This window comes from Eurytemora carolleeae, unplaced genomic scaffold, assembly GCF_000591075.1.
Source record: "Eurytemora carolleeae unplaced genomic scaffold, Eaff_2.0 scaffold142, whole genome shotgun sequence".
NCBI classification, from domain to species: domain Eukaryota; kingdom Metazoa; phylum Arthropoda; class Copepoda; order Calanoida; family Temoridae; genus Eurytemora; species Eurytemora carolleeae.
The window spans coordinates 481520-499808 of NW_019396132.1; the positions used below are offsets into that span (position 1 = coordinate 481520).

The 18289-nt window shown below is 35.1% G+C and overlaps 2 protein-coding genes across 2 annotated transcripts; one reads left to right on the forward strand and one right to left on the reverse strand.

Moving 5' to 3' along the window:
- Positions 1 to 1758: 1758 nt before the first annotated feature.
- Positions 1759 to 6368, forward strand: LOC111695911 (axoneme-associated protein mst101(2)). The gene is made up of 7 exons (XM_023465383.1): positions 1759 to 1862; positions 3293 to 4131; positions 4483 to 4570; positions 4854 to 5057; positions 5320 to 5387; positions 5456 to 5639; positions 6099 to 6368. Exons 1-7 carry the CDS (start codon positions 1809 to 1811, stop codon positions 6252 to 6254), a joined length of 1593 nt encoding a protein of 530 aa, XP_023321151.1. The 5' UTR covers positions 1759 to 1808; the 3' UTR covers positions 6255 to 6368.
- A 2100-nt stretch (positions 6369 to 8468) lies between these two features.
- On the reverse strand, positions 8469 to 17854 carry LOC111695881 (uncharacterized). The gene is made up of 15 exons (XM_023465347.1): positions 17724 to 17854; positions 17482 to 17635; positions 17178 to 17329; positions 15923 to 16016; positions 15784 to 15839; positions 15671 to 15726; positions 15502 to 15573; positions 13884 to 13953; positions 12269 to 12352; positions 11927 to 12030; positions 11324 to 11534; positions 10886 to 10953; positions 10313 to 10449; positions 9625 to 9733; positions 8469 to 9052 (listed from the first exon to the last, which is right to left on the reverse strand). Exons 2-15 carry the CDS (start codon positions 17606 to 17608, stop codon positions 8962 to 8964), a joined length of 1431 nt encoding a protein of 476 aa, XP_023321115.1. The 5' UTR covers positions 17609 to 17635; positions 17724 to 17854; the 3' UTR covers positions 8469 to 8961.
- Positions 17855 to 18289: the final 435 nt, after the last annotated feature.

Genomic DNA, 18289 nt, shown 5'->3' on the forward strand with positions numbered 1-18289 from the left:
AGGATGGATTACTTTCTCCGGGGTAAGGTTGGATCACTTTCTCCGGGGTAAGGTTGGATTACTTTTTCCTAAATAAGGTTGGATTTCTTGCTCTGGAGTAAGGTTGGATTACTGTCTCCGGAGTAAGGTTGGATTAAGGTCTCCGGAATAAGGTTGGATTACTGTATATGTTTATTCAACGGATACAAATCTAAATACTACACATTTGGGTTTTAAATCCCCCATCCCAATCCACCACATGGATAGATGAGGGGTAGTAAATTCTCAAATCAATTTTGCTCATTTTAATCTCTCCTCCCCCTCCTACAGCTCAATCAACCCCCCCCCCCTCCCCACCCACTTTTCGTAATCCCCTTTCCCTTCTTTATTGATTTTATTCGTAATTATCAACAAAGAGAAGAGTGATTTTTAGGATAGAGAATCATATTGGGTTATTAAAGGGATATTTAGGATAGAGAATCATATTGGGTTATTAAAGGGATATTTAGGATAGAGAATTATATTGGGTTATTAAAGGGACATTTCACGTTATTCCAAGTGAACTTTCGGTTAAAGAGATACGTGCACACTTCACAATACTGATGATGTTATCCTTGTTTTTCTATCAGACCATTAATAATTTCTAATAATGATTTTCTTGCGGATTTATGCAGAAAAGACAAAGAATGAAATTGTCAGAATTACATACTGTTCCAAGTAGCAAAGCTTTCTCCAAGTTAATCAGATAAAATTTTATTTTAAAGGGTTCCTTTGTCAATTGAACAGATAAATGTTTGTATGGGGGTTACTTAGAAATACGTCGACAGTTCCTTTAAGGATTGTTTTCTCTCGTGTTCTCATTTTTAGTCCAGAGGGCGGAAACTTCATGTATGTGTGTCTGTACCAAAAGAGTGTGTGTAAGTATATACGTGTACTGTAGGTATATACAGTAAATAAGAATCTCGGTATTTGTACAGTCTAGGAGAGTTAATTTGTTTATTGTTAATTGTTTACTTAAAAATTAGTTTAATATACATGTAGTATATTATTTATATAATTAAGTCAAAACTATAAGCCAAATTTTCATGCAAAGAATATAATTTGATTAAAGTTTACAATAAACCACTCGTTATTCAAGCTTAATTATAATTGACGGCATTGTTCTGCAATTTCCTTTACTGTAGTCATGTTTTGTGTCTGTACCAAAAGAGTGTGTGTAAGGAATATCGAACTCGTCTGCAAAGCATTGCGACTGGCTTTCTCATGCCAGACCAGCGCCATTTCCCTTCTCTTTATTCTTATCCCTGTTCTCAATATACAATAAAAAAAACTTGGTATAATACAAGGTTATATTGCAAGGAAAGCTATTTCAGAGGTGTACGTATCTTTTGTATTGCAGTGTACTGCCTCTGTAAGCACAAGACGGATGTCGAAGCCTGACATGGGATCCATCTTTCACATAAAAAATCAATGAAATATTCTGGTCATAGGATACTAATATGTGAATTATCAAAATTATCAAAATTTAATGCTTTTGACCTCCTCGGATACTAAACGAACACTGATGCATCTATTCTTGTTTACAAATTCTGCCCAAAGAGAACTGGTTTCAATATGTACGCAGAGTAAACGCAACTGCAATTAACTTTCCTTGCATTATAACCTTGGTAAGTTTAAGCGGAGTAAAGAAAACATTAACAGCATATAGCGTACTGCAGTTTGGGAGGAATGTAAACAAATAAAGTTCAAACTGTCGATGTAAATGTAAAAACACCTATCGTACTGCAAGCATAATCCATGTGTACTGCACTGGATATAAATAGGTTTTGATGATTTTTATTCATCAGTTCAATCCTGACAGATCAGTTCTCAACATGATTAAGGTGACGTATTTAAATCCAGCTTTAGGATGATTCGTCTCCTCTCTGAATCGCATAACTCCTTAATTATTTCAAGTGAGTGTTTTCCATGGACGTACATATTCTCAGCTTTTATATTTTTAATTTAGACTATTTAGGGTAACTTAATTCCTAGTGTGATATATCTCTATATTACATTGGGTTGCTAAGATATAGGAATTATGATATCAGAGTTTGTGATAAGAACTCTGATACTTGTGCTAGTTCTCTATTTAATTTATTTGTCTGCAACCTAGGAATTCGATCTAAATAAATCTTAAGGTCTGAGGTCTTTCTACATATTTGAGATCGTGCAAATTTCTATCATTAAATCATTTTTTATTGATTTGAATAGTTAAGCTATGTTGTTGATCTTTGGTTAAATCAAATTTAGTTTTTCTTAGGACAACCTTTTAAAGTAAGGGCTTAGCAAATATTTGCTTATTACAGAAGATGTTCGTTTATTTAATAATTAATTTCAATATTGGTTTTAAGCATTGTATGAGCCAGTTCTCGCACTAAAAATGTATAAACAGTGGTCGTGTTGTCACGTTCTTTAGGGGACGATAGTTTGGCCGTGGGTTGGAGATATTCTCCGTATCAGAATCATCCCGTCCCAACCCTTCAATAGATTGCTTACGCCGACTAGGTTTCAACACCGGTCGTCCACTAGACTCTCGTTTCTTAGATCTAATATTTTCGGCTGCAGGACTATTTATGGCAAGGTTGGCTAGTTATGGCCGTGGGATGTCTCTCGTATGAACTAACTATCGGATAAGAATTTTGCGTGAGACATCTAGCGCCCAAAGTATCGTCCCCCCAAAGTATGCGTACAACACTAACACTGTTTATACATTATGATGAAGAGAACGGGCTCTGGACTGTAATAAAACTTCCAAGGACTAATTTGGTGTTGATTAAAAAAAGGTGCATTCTAGCAGTTTAGCATTTTATATTTCTTTGCGCATGGTGCCTTGTACTTGAGTGATATTATAGAATATAGTATTACGAAACAAATGTTTAATGAATAATTGCATCTCAAGTCGAACAAAATTGAATTATACAGAAGATTGCAATCTGAAATATTCGCAATCATAACTCCTCTTTTAAAAGATTAATGTGAACAAGAAATGTATTGAAAACGCCTATCTAAATAGTTTCATGTTAGTGATCTCGACTCCTCAGTGTTTTTTACAGATTCGCTTTTTTGTTTACATTGAAATTAAAATTCAGATGTTATTAATCAATTTACGTGAAAGTTAGTGATAATTGTAGCTCTTGCACACATGATAATAAGATGCAGTACCAGGAACCCTGATAATTATAAGGAAGCCTTCTTAGTTAAACTGTAACAGTAACGAGCTTTTGGGGTTCTGTCCCTTGGGATTATTTTTATTAATGAAAATATTGTATAGTGTATTGTGTTGATGTTGTGTACTGCCCTGGTGTACGGTGGAGTACCGTCTTGTCAAACCATCTGGGAGGAAAAATGTTGGGATGAACCTCGTCAACAATGCACATCTGTTCAGAAACCGTTCACAACAACAACAACTGAACAACAATGCAATACGGTATTAGACAAGCAGTGCAATACTGTGTACGACACTAAGGTTGACCAGGTACCTAGAGAAGTGTGCAACACCGTGAGTATGCAGGAGTGTAATCAGGTACCCCGGGAGAAGTGTAAGAGTATCCAGGTTCCTCAGATCAAATCAGTCCCAGAGCAGAAGTGCAAGTCTGTTCCTGAAGAGAAGTGCTCTACTGTCCAAGAGCAGGAATGCAAGAATATCGTTGAACAGGATTGTGATACAAAGTATGATCAGGAGTGCCGAACTGAATACTCGGAGAAGTGTGACACCGTCCAGGAGCAGGTTTGTGACACTGTAACAGAAACCCAGGTAGAACTTGTAACCCGGCAGAAGTGTGCTCTGGTCCCTGTAGAAGAATGCCATGATGCTCCTGAGCAAGTGTGTCAGCAGGTTCAGAAACCTGTCACTAAAACCAAGCAGGTTGAAGAGTGTTCCACAGTATATGATCAGCAGTGTAGTACTAAACAGGAAGAATCCTGCTCTACTGTTACCGACCAGCAATGTAAGACTGTAACTGACCGCCAGTGCTCTATGGTGACTGATCGCCAGTGTTCTACTGTGTATAAGAAGGAATGCAGAACTACAACGGTCCAGGAGTGCACCAGTGTCAAGGGAGTACAGAAGTGCTGGGATGAACCAAGAGAGGTTTGCGAGCAGGTTCCAAGGTTAGTAGATTTTTAGAGTTTCTACCCAAATCTCCTCTGCCCCCCCAAAAAACTGGGGATATTAGAAATCACCCCCACCCTCGTTCTATTTATTGTAATACTAAAACATTCCATCCATTTTTGGAAAGCTCTAAAGGTTACACATTTAATTTTTATGGGATTGGCTTCTTCCTGTTGTCGTAGGCTATGTAAGAATATTTCAATATTGTTTAGGACATATAAGGCATTGTCTTAGGACTTAAGAAATACAGCTTTAATCAGAAACCCAAAAATATTTAACATCCTCAGATCAGATTGGAGTCATGAACAAAATTGTACTGGAATAGGGTTAAAGTTTATTTCTGTGTTAAGTGAGAAATGTTGGGACGAGCCCCGTGAAGTATGCCGTGAAGTCCCAAGACAGGAGTGCAAAGATGTTCAAAGACAAAACTGCGTTCAGGTACGTTTCTCAAGATTTTATTTTCTAAGTGACTGTTAGTGTTATTTCAAGTAACTCTTCATGAATAGATGACAATGCCTGACTTACAACGGTGCCATTAATAGCTTTATCTGATTAAGCATGAATTAGATCTCCATGATTTTATTTCTCGCGCATTTCTTGCTTAAAAGAAACAAATTATCTAAACCAAACATTTATTCATCAGATTTTATGAAACCGTTGCATGGAGGGTCGCTTGAAACTTCGCTTCCCGTCCCCAGATATTTTTTACATTGTTCTCCAGGTTCCCCGTGAGGAGTGTAACCAAGTCCCTCGGCAGGAGTGTAGACAAGTACCAAGATCCTACACTACTACAGAGAGTGCTGAGGAGTGTAGTACAATTACTCGTCCTGTGTGTCGTCCAGTACCTAGAAACCAGTGTAGGGACGAACAACAACAGGTGTCAACTCTCGTCCCAAAACAAAAGTGTTACTCTAAACCCAAGCAGGTATAAAAGTTATACTTTTATAATATTTCACTGCAGTTGTCCATGTTATTTAAGAATTTTTGATAAAACGTTTATTCTGCTGACCGAAACAACTGGTGAATTAGTATAACTACTTTACGCTCTTATTGAAAAATTGTACACCCGCAAAAATGAATCCTAAGGTTGTTCTCTACAAGAATGTACTTTCAGCTCAACTGCCATGTCTAGCTAATCACTCCCTTTAAGTAAAAAGAAAAATTACTTTTAAAAATATATTTTCTAGGTTTGTCAGCAAGTTCCAAACCAGGTTTGCAAGCAAGTTCAAAGACAAGAATGCAATCCAATCAACAGGTTATTTTGACTTTGTGTTTAGTCAAATTTTTATCTTTAATTTATTTTTGAACATTGTTTTTGTTCAGACAAAAGTGTGAGTTAGTTCCGAGACAGAAGTGTCACACAGAAACTAGACAAGCGTGTACTACTGAGTACAAGGACATTACCAACTATGTATCGGAGCAGTCCTGCAGTACAGTACAAGATAATGTCTGTAACTCTGTGCCCAAGCAGGTCTGCAGTACAGTCACTGATTCTGTTTCTAAACAGGTAATTAAAGGAACTGAATACTCTCATCGTACTCTAGTTTTCACATCTTTATACAATATACAGTGATAACCTGAAAAACATGGAATATGAAGACGACATTACAGCAATACTTAATTGTGTTTGATGTTATAAATCAAATAGTCTTACTAGATACAACTTGACTCAAGCTCATGTGGAATTTAAGTGATACCTTTGTTCTAATAGTCTTCTTCGCTTAGTTCTAATAGTCTTTTTCACTTGGTTCTAATAGAAGTTCTTCCTATTTCAGAGTTTTTTGATCATACTGTTTCTTTGCAACGTTGTTTAATTTTGTTAGAAAAATATAAATTTGAAATACCATAGGTTTGCACAATTAGATATGGTTTTTGTTTGTTTTAATATGTTTTCTCCGTACCCCGGGAGTAGTGTAAGAACGTATCCCGTCAGGATTGTTGATATAATCTAATATGTTTACTCCAGGTACCCCGGGAGGAGTGTAAGAACGTATCCCGCCAAGATTGTCGAGATGTTCCAAGGCAGAGAACTGAATATAGAACTGAACAAGAATGTAGGACTGTATCTGAGAGACAGTGTAGTAAGGTTTCCCGTCAACAGTGCAACTACCACTCTTCGTAATCTTACTGAACCTGGATAAATTATATATTTGTGCTGTGAACAAAGAATTCTCATGTTTTACTTTTTATTTCGATCTTGTGATTATTTTTAATCAATAAAACGACTTTATAGTAATCCTTTGTCAATTTAATCTTTGCAGGGACAACATAAAAAAGTTTAAGAGTAGAGTTGTAAAAAACTAAACTTTCTCTATTAAAGTCGCTAAGTTTTCCCTGTAAAAGTCTACCTTCTAAAATTAAAATTTTCACCATGGTTAAAAACATTCAAGTGCACATGCTTAAGCTCTGAAACCAAACTAGATTTACTTGATACCCCAGCAACTGCTCTAGGGTTAACCTCACTGCAGTCTTAACCTAGCTCCAGGGTTTAACTTGTCTCTAGCAATGAGCCTGTACTAGGACCAAACCAAAGGAATTGAGTTATTGCCACAAACTTAAATTTTTTAATCTCTATATCTTTGCAATCTGATGGTGTTAACTTTTGATATTTCATACTTAGGCTATTTCATCAAACATTATTCATAGTTTGAAATTTTTAAGGTCTGCGATATCGGGTTGCAAAGGTATAATGATTACAAAATTAGAGTTAGTGGCAAAAACTCATTTTCTTTGTTCCTTGTCTAAACCTTCTCAATCTTTGAATCTGTTCCTTGTCTAAACTTTCTTATTTTTAAATCTGTTTCTTGTCTAAACCTTCTTAATCTTGGAATCGGCTTCTTGTCAAACTTTCTCAATTTTTGATTTGTTCCCTGTCTAAACTTTCTCAAATCTTTGAATCTGTTCCTTGTCTAAACCATCTAAATCTTTGAATCAGCTCCTTGTCGAACTTTCTCAAATCTTTGAATCTATTCCTTGTCTAAACTTTCTTAATCTTTGAATCTGTTCCTTGTATAAACTTTCTTAATCTATGAATCTATTCCTTGTCTAAACTTTCTCAAATCTATGAATCTGTTCCTTGTCTAAACCTGCTCCATCTTTGAATCTGTTCCTTATCTAAACTTTCTCAAATCTTTGAATCTGTTCCTTGTATAAACTTTCTCCAATCTTTGAATCTATTCCTTGTCTAAACTTTCTCAAATCTTTGAATCTGTTCCTTGTATAAACTTTCTCAAATCTTTGAATCTATTCCTTGTCTAAACTTGCTCAATCTTTGAATCTATTCCTTGTCTAAAGTTTCTAAATCTTTGAATCTGTTCCTTGTATAAACTTTCTCAAATCTTTGAATCTATTCCTTGTCTAAACTTTCTCAATCTTTGAATCTGTTCCTTGTATAAACTTTCTCAAATCTTTGAATCTATTCCTTGTCTAAACTTGCTCAATCTTTGAATCTATTCCTTGTCTAAAGTTTCTAAATCTTTGAATCTGTTCCTTGTATAAACTTTCTCAAATCTTTGAATCTATTCCTTGTCTAAACTTTCTCAATCTTTGAATCTGTTCCTTGTATAAACTTTCTCAAATCTTTGAATCTATTCCTTGTCTAAACTTGCTCAATCTTTGAATCTATTCCTTGTCTAAAGTTTCTAAATCTTTGAATCTGTTCCTTGTATAAACTTTCTCAATCTTTTGATCTGCTACATGTCTAAGCCTACTCAAACTCAAATAATTCTCTATTCAATTTGTCTTCAGGTCTGAATTGGTATAGATCCTTTATTAAACCTGTTGGAGAGCCTATTCCGACTGAGGGGGTCACCGTGACCCCCCCCCCTCTCCCTGTCGTTTTTTTTTGCGATAACTCAAATACTATTGGTCTGAGGCTGTTCAAATTTTTTGACTTTTCTAACTAATACATGCGCCTTACTTTAGGCTTAAAGCTCTGCTTTTATACCCCCTGTCTGAGTCGCTTTTTCAATTTCTCAACCTGCTCTTGGGTTGAACTTTATTAAGCTCTTAATATTTGAACCTGCTCTGGCTATTGACCTTAGCCAGAGCTGAACCTGCTCAAAATCTAAACCTGCAGTCCATCCGGCGTTTAAGCATTGCAGAGCACCTGTCCCATCTACTTAGATTGTTTAAATTTTAAACTGACCTCCCCCCCCCACCCCCTTCCCTGCCCTCACAGACTCATTCCAGCTATTTCTCACTTTGTTTGACATTATGAGCTCAAATACCGAGAAAATACCTATTTAATGCCACAGTTTCAAAGAGGGGGTGGAGACTAGAGAAACATGAAAAGAGACAAGCTGGGTGAAAAGGAGGAGTAGAGAGGGNAAACATTGATCCTATCCTGTTCTTGATCCTCTACATATTCTCCATTATAAACTTAATCCTATCCTATAATTGATCCTCTACATATTCTCTAATATATCCTTGATCCTATCCTATTCTTGATCCTCTACATGTTCTCCAATATCTCCTTGATTCTATCCTGTTCTTGATCCTCTACATATTCTCCAATATCTCCTTGATCCTATCCTATTCTTGAACCTCTACATGTTCTTAAATATCTCCTTGATCCTATCCTGTTCTTGAACCTCTACATATTCTCCAATGTCTCCTCGATAATATCCTGTTCTTGATCCTCTACATATTCTCCAATATTTCCTTGATCCTATCCTGTTCTTGACCCTCTACATGTTCTCCAATATCTCCTTGATTCTATCCTGTTCTTGATCCTCTACATATTCTCCAATATCTCCTTGATCCTATCCTGTTCTTGATCCTCTACATATTCTCCAATATCTCCTTGATCCTATCCTGTTCTTGATCCTCTACATGTTCTCCAATATCTCCTTGATCCTATCCTGTTCTTGAACCTCGTCTGGATGAAGAAACTCCCTCTCTGATGGGAAGAATGCAGGCCTGAAAATATCAAAAATTAAGATAAAAAAATGTATTAAAAATGTATACGGCAGAATCCACATAGATTCTAAATTTTATGCACAGTGTCTCAAAACACATGAGAATTAAGAGACGATTTCGAAATTAATCTTAAACATTTTTTAATATTTATTTTTGAATTTTTAAAAGAGCAGTGAATGTTTCTAGTTAGGTGTTGTATCTTCTTTTTAGCTGATCATACAAAATATTCATCTTTCATTTCAGTTAAAAAATTATTGACAATGGTTTTAGATTAAATGAAAGATTTTACTTCTTATTAGTTTTACAAATGATGGTGAAGCTTTATTATTCTAAATATTACTGAACAGGGGGTATTTTGAAAATTGAAAACATAAAAGAAGCAAAGCATATTTTGGATTAAAAAACAATTATAACTCATCACTTCGTAATATTATTATTGTGCATTACATCAAAAAGAAGAGTATGACAAGACATTGAGTTTAAGAAACCTAATGTTACATGTATCTCTGTCTTATCTATTTTGTTTTTTCATTTTTTTATTCTTGTTGTACCAAAAGTTAGTTTTTTTTTACCTGAGTGAGAATAGGTTGACATGAACCGGTTTTCTTGTTGACAAACAAGAAGTGATCCAGTCATTCCAGGGAACCCGCAGGTTTATTAGTCCACTGATTTCATTTGATCCTTCAAAAATATCATCTTACTCAAATATTTGCTAACATTTAAAAAAAAAAAATATTTCCCACAAGTCTATGGTGTGACTTTCTTACTTTTTATTGGCTTTTTAAAATATTTTTTTTTATTTGTGATTTTAAAGGTGGTTTCAGTTAAGACGGATTAAAAAAAGACCCTCACGAGTAATGTCCATCAACAGCCAGTTAGGATTTTTTTTTATTTCATCGGCCGATTTCCATAGAGCGCCGGTTTGAGGTGTACACTTAAAGTTGCAAAGTGCACTAGACGGAAAATGGTCTAATTAATGTGGGGGGGNTCTGGTATGGTTACTTAAACATGGATAATCTGGTATGGTTACTTAAACATGGATAATCTGGTATGGTTACTTAAACATGGATAATCTGGTATGGTTACTTAAACATGGATAATCTGGTATGGTTACTTAAACATGGATAATCTGGTATGGTTACTTAAACATGGATAATCTGGTATGGTTACTTAAACATGGATAATCTGGTATGGTTACTTAAACATGGATAAGTTCTAATTATCTCTTTAACCCTGACATCAAAGAGAAGAAAGAATTACCAACAAAGTTGATCATGTGCAGAGGAGAACGGTCTGGTTGAGGAGAACTGTTCCAGGGTTTCATCTTGGGTGGAGAACTCTCAGATTCTTGAAACCCTAGGTTCCAGTTAATCCAGGTACTGTTATAGCACACAAACCTTAATATTTTATCAACTAATAACCTTATAATGAACCAAAAATTCTTAATTCAAACAATCATAAGATGAAATCAACAACGGTAATATCAAATGTATATACCAATGAAAAATCTAGCCAGAAAAGGAAATGAGTAATTTTAAGAAAAACGAGATAAAATGCCCTAATAAACTATTTAAAGGGGCTGTAAGCGTGATGCTCGACTTCCAACTGTAACCTTAAACTTGCCTTAAACGCTTTGTCTAGCTGATTAAGTATATATTAGATTTGTTTCTTTAAACTGTTTACTTTAAACACTTTTCAAGTTAGGAAAACACAGACTCTTCCACATTTTTGATCCGATTAAAGTTAGAATTCTACCATTTTAAACCGGATATTGACATCTTGGCACGGAGGGTCACTTAAAATTACGCTGACTGTCCCTTTAAGTGTAAATACCTGTAAAGGGCGGTTAATGGAAGTAAAGACGACCTCTCCTGAAGTATCTCTGCTGCTACACATTCATACTAGAGAAACAAACTTTAAACTTAACATTCCAACGAAATAAACAGAACCGTATAGGGAGTGACCGGCTAGGTACTGCAGTTGAACTGAGAGTGCAGTCTTAAAACATTAAATATCAGGATTAATTTTGTACCTATAAACGTTTTACGGCTTATAATTGCATTGTATTTTCAATGATAGAACGTAAAAACGTATCATGGGTATAGAATAATTCCTGATTTATTCTATAATACTCTCAGTTCAACTGCCATAAATAGCCAGTCCATTCTTAAAGTAAAGTCTTACTCAAGTCTCAAACATACTCATTTAAACAAATAAAAAAGATTGACACTTTAAAAAAAGTATGATAAAAAGACTTAGTTTAGTTTCTTCCTTGATTAGAAGCATTTCATCGGAGAAGGTTTCCTCTACATCAGATAACCCAGTTCCACTGTCGGAATCATCATCTTTCGAGTCTCCAGAGAGAAGACGACTTTTCATAGAGTTCAACAACTGTTCTAACTCCGGGGTGGAGTTTAAACAACAAATATTCTCATTCAAGCCTTGAAGAAATTCAAGCTTTCCCTCCTCTATGCCTTGATTCCTAAATGTGGGTTTTTACAGTTTAACCAAAAACTTCGGAGACATCGAGAGAATTTATAAAATTTCGTTTTCTAAACCTACTAATAATGTAATTCTGCAGATATTTAGTTTTTTAATTAAATAATCATATGAAGCTCTTTAAAACTGTCACCGCATATTTCATGGCTATACATCTTTTTAGAATTACTGAGATTCAAAGGTATAATAGTACAAAAACCATTGAAAAATTGTCAAGAAGAAGTTTATGAATTATTTCGGTGTATCCATGTTCCTGTACCTGCACAGTGTACCTGTACCTGTACCTGTACCTTTACCTGTACCAAGTACCTGTACCTGTACCTGTACCTGTACCTGTACCTGTACCTGTACCTGTACCTGTACCTGTACCTGTACCTGTATAGATGTATAAGTGTATTTATAGTAGTATATATTGATGTGAAGATGAAGTGCAGAACGATGGATCCACACAAAGGAGTACAATTGGAAGGGGAGAACTCCTGAACAAGAGTTTAAATGCCGTCTTTTTTTCATAATACAAATCTAATTATACAGGTTTACCCCCAAAAATGAAGACTTCAGAAACAACTGTACAACATTTTTAGTGTTTATGATTCGATGCATCTGTAAACTTTTTCCTTTGTCTAATATTTAAATAGAAAAATAATATTCAAGGCAGACATAAGAATTTTTGGTCGTATTTAGTCTCATCCTTTGTGGTTAGCCCTGTATAATTACCTCAATGGAGAATAGGAATCCAACCAAACTGACAGGAATAGATTCTTCAAGACTAATCAAGGATTTGATAAGAAGCCCCCGGGCCTACAATAGTGATTATTATTAACATTTTCATATAGTTTTATAGACAGGGTGTCCCAATAAACATGGGAATTGAGATACGACTTTCAAGTCGTCTATGATTTCTGATATTTGGTGTATGGAGAAAAAAACTAAAAAAAACGAGACTGCAGGTCTGATGAGTTTTTCATAAAGTAGTCTACCTTCCTCGTGTCTTAAAAATTAACGAAGATATGAGATATTAGGACAATTTTGATTTATGAAACAAATTGAAATTTTTACAAATTTTGCCATATCTGTCAATTTTGAAGATACAAAAATGGTTGACCACATTTTGAAAATCTCAAGACCAGACGTTTTAGATGTTGTATGTTTAAGCTGGAATACTGCAATAATTGTGTGTATGAGAAAATGCCGCATGGATCGAAGACGATATAAAAGTCGTCACTGAATTCCCATGTTTATTGGGACACCCTGTAGTTGCCAAGGGCGAACGAGAGCCTTAGAGAAGGGGAGCACGTTTTGCGTTCGTGAGCGCGCCGATTTTTTTTGTGTACCCCTAGAAGATTTTGTGCCCCTTAAAACTTCTATTTTGGCAAAAGTATTGATTAGTTTTATATCTTTATTGAAGAACATTATGTCTTTTATACTTAGGCTTTTAATTTGTTAATTAAATATCATAGTTGCTAAGGAAATGAGTTCATGTCACAAACTCAAAATTATAATCCCTACATCTGCAACCCAATATCATAGATCTTTGATATTTCAAACTGTGAATCAATTTTCGAAAAAATAGGGATTAGAAAATTTGAGTTTGTGGCAAAAAGTCAGTTCCTTTCATAAAAAATCTTTCCCCTTTTCAACAATATTTTTCCCCCTAGAAATTATATATATGTTTGCGCTGAGCAGAAAAAAAATTGTTGGGTTTTATTTGCTGAATTTTTGGGCAGGAAGTAATAACAAGGAAACAAGTACCCCCCCTTATTCATCAAAAATAATATTTCCTGCAGGAGTTAGGTTTGTAAATTTTTTGTTAAAAAGAATTAAAAAATAGAGAAAAAGTTTTTTGTTTCTTTTGTGATCACCAAATTGATTTTTGTTCACAGAAATTAGATATGTTTGCGCAAAGCGCAATAAACTTCTCCAGGGTTTTCAAATATTAATAAAGGATGAATAACTTGCCTTTTAATGTCAAACTTTTCATTTTTTTACCCCACGTACATCATATATAATCATTTCATGAAGCACGTGCACCAAGTGCCCCAACTCGTGCGCCGCTGATACAGGGTGTCCCACGAAACATGACAGTTGCTGAATAGTTTTGAATGTTTTCTTCCATATAATGTATTAGATATTAAAGACTTTTCGCAGTTTATTTAGTTTGAAAAAAAAACTTTACTCAAATACTTAGAAATCAATTTTACTATAATATGGATGCCATAAAATATTTATTATTATTTTCTTTAAACTATTTACCAACTGTCATGTTTCGTGGGACACCCTGTAGTTGCTCTTGATTTAACATCAAATAAAGTTTAAGATTATCATTACGTACCTTGGGTATTTTATTAAGACTAGACGAAATACCATTTCCCATACTTCTTATGATATCTTCGACTGCAGGACTGAAACAAAATATATGATCCACATTGCTTGCTTTGTTAGGAAGGAAACAGAATTGCTTCGTTGAAGGGATTCATAATTACTCCGTTGAAAGGTTTCATAATTACTCCGTTGAAAGGTTTCATAATTACTCTAGGTAAAACAAAAACATGACTGTGAATTTTCTAAGTAGGGTAGGTGACATTATTGCTCTAGGTAGAACGAAACATGACTGTCAATTTTCTAAGTAGGGTAGGTGACATGATTGCTCTAGGTAGAACGAAAATATGACTGTCAATTTTCTGAGTAGGGTAGGTGACATAATTGCTCTAGGTAGAACGAAAAGATGACTGTCAATTTTCAAAGCAGGTAGGTGACATAATTGCTCTAGGTAGAACGAAACATGACTGTCAATTTTCAAAGCAGGGTAGGTGACATGATTGCTCTAGGTAGAACGAAATATGACTTAAATTTTCAAAGCAGGTAGGTGACATAATTGCTCTAGGTAGAACGAATATATGACTGTGAATTTTCAAAGCAGGTAGGTGACAGAATTGCTCCGGGTAGAACAAATATATGAAAACTATAAAAAATAGAACTTGATAAACGATAGAAGACATGATTACTCTGGGTACAGTGAGACCTATAAAATTGTGAAATAGACGGTATTTAAGCAATCTGATGAGTACTATAATGCGGGTTTAAAGCAAATAAAGGGGGTACATAAAAAAAGGTTCCCACTTACATTTTAAATTCTAGAGCTCTCAATAATGGCAATAAAATCTGGTGAATTCATATTTATCTAATATTAATTATAAAGAAAACAATTCATGTAAAAAAATCGTATCTGGAAATGATTTAGTAGTTGTTTTTGGACATCTGCAACCCGACGTTGAAAATTGCAGACACATAGACTCTATCAAGGGACTCTCACAACCTTTTAAACTCTACAAAGGTTCTTATTTGTGTTCATCTACTTCTTCTCTTTAAAATGCTGTTTCTCTTCAGGGTTGACAGGGCAGGGATTATACTTTATATTTTATATTTTATTACTCTTTGGGTAGGACGGATATATGATTACTCTTTGGGTAGGACGGATATATGATTACTCTCTGGGTAGGACAGATATATGATTACTCTCTGGGTAGGACGGATATATGATTACTCTCTGGGTAGGACAGATATATGATTACTCTCTGGGTAGGACGGATATATGATTTCTCTCTGGGTCGAACGGATATAAAATTACTCTCTGGGTAGACAGGATATATGATTACTCTCTGGATAGAACGGATATGTGATTACTCTCTGGGTAGGACGGATATAAGATTACTCTCTGGATAGAACGGATATATGATTATTCTTCTGGGTTGGACGGATATATGATTGCTGTCGGGGTAGGACGAATATATGATTACTCTCTGGGTAAAGCGGATACATGATTGATTTGGGTAGGACATCCTTACTCTTCTTCAGTAAAGAATTGATAGATGAAACTCTGGCCGGGTAGGAAGGATACATGATAACTCCATGTATGACGAATACACACTTACTCCGGTGAAGGAGTTTACCTGAGGAAGGGTTGAAGAAGAGATGAAACTGCTGACACCCAAACTGGTCTTATCTGATTCCAAACATTATTCCTGAAAAAAAACAATAGACTTCCTAAAACATGAAATATGTTTCTTTATATTCATATATTGGTAAAAATAATAATTGTTTAAACTGATTTTTTCAAACCTGTTCAACGCTTCCCAGCTCTCAGGTGTTAATTTTTCCAGCAAAGACTGAAAAGCCTAAAAAAAACTATCAGTTCGTAAAAAAAGTTAAAAAGAAGAGTGTTTAATTCAAACCTTAGTGATGGGTTGATAACTGTTCTCATCAGTAAACAGTAAACACCAGAGTACGCCTGGAAAACTCAACAATTAAAAAGAATCATGTTGACGCCGGAATGAAAAATTATAATTTTAAAAAAATTGTTATAATTTTAACCTTGTAAAACTAGTTCTGGCCAGTTTGACTCCGCTGCTCCAATACAAGTCTGAGTACACGCGGAGAGACCACAGCGCGAACCCAACCCGGCAAACTTAACAGATTTTTTAACTTTACTTAATTCTTACCGCGAGAATAACATCAATTTTCAAAAACAGTCAAATTTTAAAATCATTTCTCCTTTACTCGGAGGAGAAAATGCCGTGAAATATCATGAGAAGATTAATTCTTTTTTATCCTAGCACTCACAGATCGTAAGCGGAGATACACTTGATTGTAGTGAAATAATTTCTAATTTTCAGGTCGTCAATATGCTCTGCCTTCAACTCAACAACCCCTTCTTCTTCAATTTACGTCACTTTCTACTCCCGTAGTTTTATCTTTCTCTTTCCCATCGAGTTATCTCTACCTCTTTCTCATAACGTTTTCTTTACCTATTTCCCATAAATTTATCTTTACCTCCTTTCCATAAAGTAATCTCTACCTCCTTCCCATAAAGTTATCTCTACATCCTTCCCACAAAGTTATCTCTGCACCCTACCCATAAAGTTATCTTTACCTCTTTCCCATAAAGTTATCCCTGCCTCCTTCCCATAAAGTTATCTCTACCTCCTTTCCATAAAGTTATCTCTAACTCCTTTCCATAAAGTTATCTCTAACTCCTTTCCATAAAGTTATCTCTACCTATAAAGTTATCTCTACCAATTTTCTATAGAGTTATCTCTACATCCTTCCCATAAAGTTATCTCTACCTCTTTCCCATAAAGTTATCTTTACCTATTTCCCATAGAGTTATCTCTACCTCTTTTCCATAAAGTTATCTCTACCTCTTTCACATAAAGTTATCTCTACCGCTTTCCGTTAATTTTATCTCTACCTTCTTCCCATAAAGTAATCTCTACCTCCTCTCCCATAAAGTTATCTTTACATCCTTCCCACAAAGTTATCTCTGCACCCTTCCCATAAAGTTATGTCTACCTCTTTCCCATAAAGTTATTCCTACCTCCTGCCCATAAAGTTATCTCTAACTCCTTCCCATAAAGTTATCTCAACCTTCTTTCTATTTAAGTCATCTCTACCTCCTTTCCATAAAGTTATCTCTACTTCATTCCCATAAAGTTAACTGTACCTCCTTCCCATAAAGTTATCTCTACCTCCTTCCTATAAAGATAGCTCTACCTCCTTCCCATAAAGTTATCTCTACCTCCCCTCTCATAAAGTTATCTCTACCTCCTTCCCATAAAGATACCTCTACCTCCTTTCCAGTTGGAACAAAAGCTCCCATCTGTGTAAAGAGAAGACTGGAGAAATATCTCTGATTAGAGTTACAAAGAAGGATGAGGAGAGGCCATGAAGGTTGGGGTTTCTCCGATACAATTCTACAGGTCAAATACAGGTCTCTTAGTCCTGAAAACATATAAGAATAAGTTTTTCTAAACAAACATCATACATTTTTTTTCAAATTTCCCAAGAACGTATATGTGATATAATAAGTACTAAAAAATCTTTTTCTCCGTACATATATACTATGCGTGGGAAAGGGTTGGGTTTTAACCAACCTTTCTCTTCTTCATCCATGTATAGGCGTGGATGGATAAGCTGAATCCATGGTTGATATTTACTCTGGTGTTCATTCTCAGAACTTGGAATATACTTGGACATCTCGGAGACTGGAGCAGTAACCATTGTCAAGCATTGAACCAGCAAGTCACACTAAAAAAAAATAATCAAAATGACAAAACCCGCTTTTGTTCTTCCACTTTGATAAATTATTAGTTTGCATTAAAATATAAAAGATTACTTTAGTATGAATTAAAGAGAGTTTAGGAGAGCTGGGTTCAGAAAGCTCCAGGTGGTTTGGAGACAAAGCGTAGAGTAGTTCCTTAACCCGGAGAAGGATACAAAGAATATCAGCTCTGTACTGATCCAACCTATAGAGTAAGAATATGATATAAACCAGTGTGCATCATATCGTCAAAAAAGAAGGCTAAAATAAAGTAAAATTTGTGTTTTAATACCAGTCACATTCTGGGTAAATGAAAGTTTTTAAAATCTTTAAGAAAGTGTGTTACAAAGGAATTGAGTTTTTGCCACAAATTCTGGCTTTTTAATCCCTTGTATCTTTGCAACCCAAAGTTGTAGACCTTAAAATACAAAGGTTTACACCATAAAAATGCAAAGATATAGGGATCAGAAAATTTGAATTTGTGGCAAAAACTCAAATCCTTTAAAGGCAGGCTAGTAAGTAAAAGATTTTNAGGTAGAAAGACCACATCTGTATACAGTAGGATATACACCTACCTAGTAGACTCTAGGTAGAAAGACCACATCTGTATACAGTAGGATATATAACTACCTAGTAGACTC

Excerpts from the sequence above, each read along its gene's own strand:
- LOC111695881 (XM_023465347.1), bottom strand. The coding sequence starts at position 17,608 with ATGGTTACTGCTCCAGTCTCCGAGATGTCCAAGTATATTCCAAGTTCT. Across the intron at positions 11,535-11,926 it reads ACACTTATACATCTATACAG|GAATCAAGGCATAGAGGAGG; the intron begins GTACAGGTACAG and ends ACCCACATTTAG. Across the intron at positions 9,053-9,624 it reads GTCAACCTATTCTCACTCAG|GCCTGCATTCTTCCCATCAG; the intron begins GTAAAAAAAAAC and ends TGATATTTTCAG.
- LOC111695911 (XM_023465383.1), top strand. The coding sequence starts at position 1,809 with ATGATTTTTATTCATCAGTTCAATCCTGACAGATCAGTTCTCAACATG. Across the intron at positions 1,863-3,292 it reads CAGTTCTCAACATGATTAAG|TGTATTGTGTTGATGTTGTG; the intron begins GTGACGTATTTA and ends AATATTGTATAG. Across the intron at positions 5,640-6,098 it reads CTGATTCTGTTTCTAAACAG|GTACCCCGGGAGGAGTGTAA; the intron begins GTAATTAAAGGA and ends TGTTTACTCCAG.